The 5,093-nt window shown below is 39.7% G+C and overlaps 1 protein-coding gene across 1 annotated transcript; it reads right to left on the bottom strand.

Annotated features, from left to right (window-relative positions):
- Positions 1–1,067: 1,067 nt before the first annotated feature.
- On the bottom strand, positions 1,068–4,237 carry ak2 (adenylate kinase 2). The gene is made up of 6 exons (XM_088404682.1): positions 4,030–4,237; positions 3,205–3,441; positions 3,035–3,129; positions 1,847–1,919; positions 1,501–1,723; positions 1,068–1,276 (listed from the first exon to the last, which is right to left on the bottom strand). Exons 1-6 carry the CDS (start codon positions 4,126–4,128, stop codon positions 1,269–1,271), a joined length of 735 nt encoding a protein of 244 aa, XP_088260808.1. The 5' UTR covers positions 4,129–4,237; the 3' UTR covers positions 1,068–1,268.
- Between the last annotated feature and the right edge of the window lie 856 nt (positions 4,238–5,093).

The following is a 5,093-nucleotide window of genomic DNA, read 5'->3' as shown; positions in this document are numbered from 1 at the left end:
CGCAGCTCTCTCGCTTTCCCCACCCCACCGCCGCGTGACGTCATGGAGGAAAGCCCCGGTCGGTGACGTCAACGCGGCGACCTTAGCCAAACCACGCCCCCCGCGATAGAGAGCGCTTTTGTGCAAATTCACGGTTTATTCTCCAAAATTATCATCTTCTCTGAAAGCACAAGCTGTCTTTCACGCTGCCGATCGATTACTTGCTCATGGTAGATTAATTGGTAAAATATTTAACCATATCCACAAAACATGTTTGAGTTTAACAAGAGGGTTCATGTAAAAACCGATAGATTTACTTGGAGGTGTTGTAATAGTGAAGTGACAAATGGCATTTATTTTGTATATTTTGGTTGTTAGACAACGGTTTATATTTATAGATTTATATTGTTGTATCAGGTACTAAATCGCACAGGTTTTAAAAATTAGATTGCTTTTATTGTCAGTCACAAACAGCAGGCAGGCAATGAAAGTTCTACAAGACTATTTTTTTCTTGTTCCATATTTTTTTTTAAGTAGTGCCTGATTTTATCTCTGAGTGCAATTTTTTTCGTACTTCAAAAAAAAATGGTATCAGTGCAGTATCAGTATTAGCACAGCAGAGTATCATAATTGGCATTGTGGGGCAGAAAATTTTAATCAGAACAACAATAGTAATAGTCCAGGAATATGCAGGTTTGGGATTTTGAAATGAATCATGATGTGAGAAAAAAATAAAAATAAAACTCCAGTATCGTGCGTTTTCAAATTAGTTTTTGGCACCGATTATTTGTTAATGGCTGGAATAAGGGGAAAAAATATGACCTTATCTACAAATGTGTGAATTTGGAGTGTGGGTTAAGAAAGAAACATTTCATTTTAAAATGGGGGTGTTGTAACAACAAATTTGAAACATGCACTGTGGCTTTTTCTACCTTACTGTATGCATATTTTTATCTATATAGATTTTTGTACCATTTTTTGTTTTATATTAAAGTCCCATACCGGATTAATGACTAATTAGTAAAATGTACGTCAAGAATATTTGATTTCTACAGATTAAATTGACAAAACACAATGCGTGCCAGCGCTAGAAATAAGATGAGGTTTATTGAAAGAACAAAGCAAAGGGAATGATCAAGAAGGTGCTTGCCTCGCTCAGCATTCCGCCGGCATCAAAGCCCCGTCGCCGTGACGACTTCTCCTCTTTCATCCCACCGTTCAAGAAACCGCCATCCCATCTGTCTGTCGGAGCATTCTTTCAGTTCTTCAAGTTGGAGCATCCCCGGGATTCAAGCAGCTGCGAAATAAAAACAACAACAACAAAAAAAGTAGACTTAAAAGCCAGTTATCACAGGAGCATTCTGGGAAGTGACTTCAACATGAGTTCATTTTACTCCATTATCTCATCAGAACGCAAGAAAAAAAAATCCTGCTATTAGATTGGATGAAAAACAAAATCCTGACTTGTGATTGGATTAAAAAAAATAATAATAATTGGAAAAAGAGTTAGGGAGGCTTTACAGGCAGTGGCACGGGCCGGCGAGGCCTGTGCGGCGGCGCTGAAGGCGGCCACGATGGATGCGAAGACCACGTCGGGGCTCTTGGCGGCGTCCACGGCCGTGTGGATCCCCCTGGCGCTGTAGTACTTGACCAGCGGCGCCGTTTGGCGATGGTACGCGTCAAGGCGAGTGCGCAGCGCCGTCTCGTTGTCGTCGCTGCGGCGGATCAGCGGCTCACCCGTCACCTGGACGGGAGAATCAAAATTCTTTCAAAAAGATTTTTTTTTTTTTTTTTTACACTAGCCCATTTAGACAACAAACTTGGACTTGAAAGTAATTTCAAATCAGAAAACAATTTAGCTCCTTACATCGTCTTTCATGGCCTCTTTGGGTGGGTTGAACTCCTCGTGGTAGGAGCGGCCGCTGGGCTGATGGATCAGTCTGCCGGGACGGAAACGACAGAGGGATCCATTAGCAACACACACGTTCCACTTCAGACCAGTTAATATGGATATTTATTGACAAAAATGGCAAATGGAGCCAGGTACAAAATTGACCTATGACGTCAAAAGCCGCCAATGGCACTAAATGAGTTGAAACCAAAAGTTTGAGAGAATATGGTCAAAAAAAAAAAAAAAAATAGCAGCCATTCCAGTGTGTGACACATCCGGAATAAAATTCTCTTCCTCTGCTTCACAGCAGGGCTCCCAAAAGACAATAAATAAAGTCAAGTTTTCACACACAACCCAGCACAGGAAGCTGGAGGTACAAAAATGTTATCTAAATGTTCAAAAAACTGCTAGCAAAAACGTATCAAAGTGCTAACATAACACACACAAGCGAGTCTTTTTGGTAAATGAGTGAAATGCTAACAAAAAGCCTGTCAAAAAGCTAACAGAAAGCTATAACAATAACAATGCTAATCCTACATATATAATAATCCTAAAGGTAAAACGGTATTACAATGCTAACAAAACAGTGAGAAAAATAGAAAGTCAAAACATAAAAACAATTGCAAAGTATTGGCAAAACATAAAAATAGACAATAGCAAAATATTACAAAACTAAAGCAAAACAAAAGTTCATCAAACACAAAACGCTCCCAAGAAACTACAATGAAAAATCTAAACGCTAATATAATTATATCCACCTGTTTGCAAAGAAAAAAAAACAATCAAGTATTGAAATTTTAAAAATGCTAATAAACAAAAGCATGTCAAGAGGCTAACTGTAGGCTAACAGCAATAAAAATGCTAATAACGCATATATAATGCGAAGACTAAAACCGTATTATGATGCTAACGCATGAAAAATTTCACAAAACTATCAAAAATGCTCTTTACAATAATGAAATACTACCCAAATATCAAATACAAAAAAAACAAAAAACAAACGGAGTTTGAAGGGCTACCAAGATGCTAACAAAACGCTACCAAAACCACAAAGAAACCCAAGCAAATTGTAACCAAATGCTAACAAATTAATAAAATGATATCAACCAATCGAAAGGCAAACAAAAAAAGGCGGGCGACATAAAAAAAGCCAAAAGAAATTACCTGCCGCAGATCCTGCGCACCAGCAAGGAATCGTCAACAGAAAATTCGATGACCGAGTCCAAGCGCTCGTGTCGCTTGTCCAGCAGCTCGTCCAGCTGAAAGCCAACAAAAACAAACCGTCGAGAGAAGGCTACTCGTCAAAGGCGAGCGGCGGCCCACGAAGCCCTCACCAGCTCGGCTTGCTTGACCGTTCGGGGGAATCCGTCCAACAGGAAGCCTTTCCTGCAGGGAGGAGTGTCCAGGTTGTTCTCGATGAGCTCCACCACCATCTCGTCGCTCACCAGCTTTCCGCCGTCCATCGTCTGCTTTAGCTTCTTGCCCAGCTCCGAGCCTGACGCCACCATGGCCCTCAGCATGTCCCCCGTGGAAAGGTGACAGACGCAGTAGCGCTTGGCTAGTCGGGCGGCCTAAGGACGGAAATACAAATCAATAAAAACAACATGAATATGGCGAAATTGTCACACACTGACATAGATGAAAACAAACTGGTGAGAAATAAAATTCCTGTCAGAAAAGCTCTCATGTGGTTTACCTACAGAGACTCTCCACGCTTGGCTTTTTGGTAACATAGGAATGACTTGAGGGTGTTCAAGATAACACGCATAGACTCTAAAATCTTATTTTAGAACTTTGAACCTAACTTTGCGAGATGAAATTGTATTTAATAGCAAATAAATTGTGATGAGGTGACATTGAGTTTAAAGTGTATAATGCATCTTTTTGGCCTACAATAAGAGTTGGCAGTTCGGGGTAAAATCAATTTAATAAACTCTAACAAACAAACAAACTGACAACTCTGCAAATTTTAAGAATTGACAATCGTGTCAAATACCAGAAAAGTAAAAAAATATATATAACTGGCAGAGTGGAAATACGATTGAAGGCATTTGAAAAGAAAAAAAATAGCATTAGCCGCTAGCAACATTCCAGCGAAGCACCACGCGTCCAAGCTAGCCAGGACGAGCTAAAGCTAGCCGCCGCAGCCGATCGTTCACCTGGGTCCCCTTCCCGGCTCCGGGCGGCCCGAGGAGGATACCCCGGATGCCTTCTTGCACATCGGCCATCGCCTCTTTAAGCTGCGCGCTGGGAGCCATTGGCGGAGGTTGGCACGGGGGCAAAAGACAAACTTTGACCCAAGTCTTGCAGACGTCGTCCCACAGCTGACAGCTCAGCCGAGTTAGCCAGGGGAGGGAACTACACTTCACTGTCGATTGGCTGAAAAGCAGACGGATACCGCCCTCCCAGATAAATCAATTCTGATTGGGTCTTAGTATAAACTGTTAAATATAAAATGTGATGATTGGATGGAAGTTAGTTGACGTTGGTCGTGGCGACCCACCCTTTTTTAAATTTCAAATTCACCTTAATTCAATTTTCGAACGAAAAAGCTTTCTTCTTTTACGGTTCTTTTAATTCTTTACGAGTTTAAATATTTAGGACAAAAATTACACGAGGGCTGGTGATGACAATTAGCTTAATTTAGCTAACTGGCACATTTACGTGTAACATCTCCGGAATCAATAAAAAAAACAGCTTTTTTTTTTTTTTAAATTGAGGATTTTCAGGCATGACTGAATCAAGAAAAATGCTTGCTGAACTCATTGGTTTTTCACTCGCGTTCCGAAAATGTTTACAAGTAACCCAAATTAGATAATTATGTTTCCAGATCAACTTTCTAGAAAAAAAAAATGTATAAATAAATGCTATCATTTAGTTAATATGAGTAAATTATTATTTATATGCTTTGGTTATTAATTGAAAAGCAATAGATAATTTGGTGATTGCGTTTAATCCCAGATTCTATTACAAAATGTAATTATTAACAGACATGATTAAATTACATGCAGTTTTTGAATCAGTGTTTTAAAAAAATGTATTTTGAGCATTATCAAATTATTATAAGAAGATCTCATCAGTTGCTTCCAGTTAGGGCCACCTTTTGCTTACAATTCCGCTCAAATTGTGAAATTGCCTTTTAGGACAAAAAAGGGAAGTGTTACGTACACAAAAACAAACATGATTTGGGTGATTAATGCATTTCTTCCTCATGTAAGCTCAA

The sequence above is a fragment of the Hippichthys cyanospilos genome, chromosome 21 (genome assembly GCF_059441005.1).
Source record: "Hippichthys cyanospilos isolate Australia breed blue-spotted pipefish chromosome 21, RoL_Hcya_1.0, whole genome shotgun sequence".
In the NCBI taxonomy this organism is placed as follows: Eukaryota; Metazoa; Chordata; class Actinopteri; order Syngnathiformes; family Syngnathidae; genus Hippichthys; species Hippichthys cyanospilos.
The sequence above is the reverse complement of the archived record's forward strand: the minus strand, read 5'-3'. Positions and strand labels throughout refer to the sequence as shown.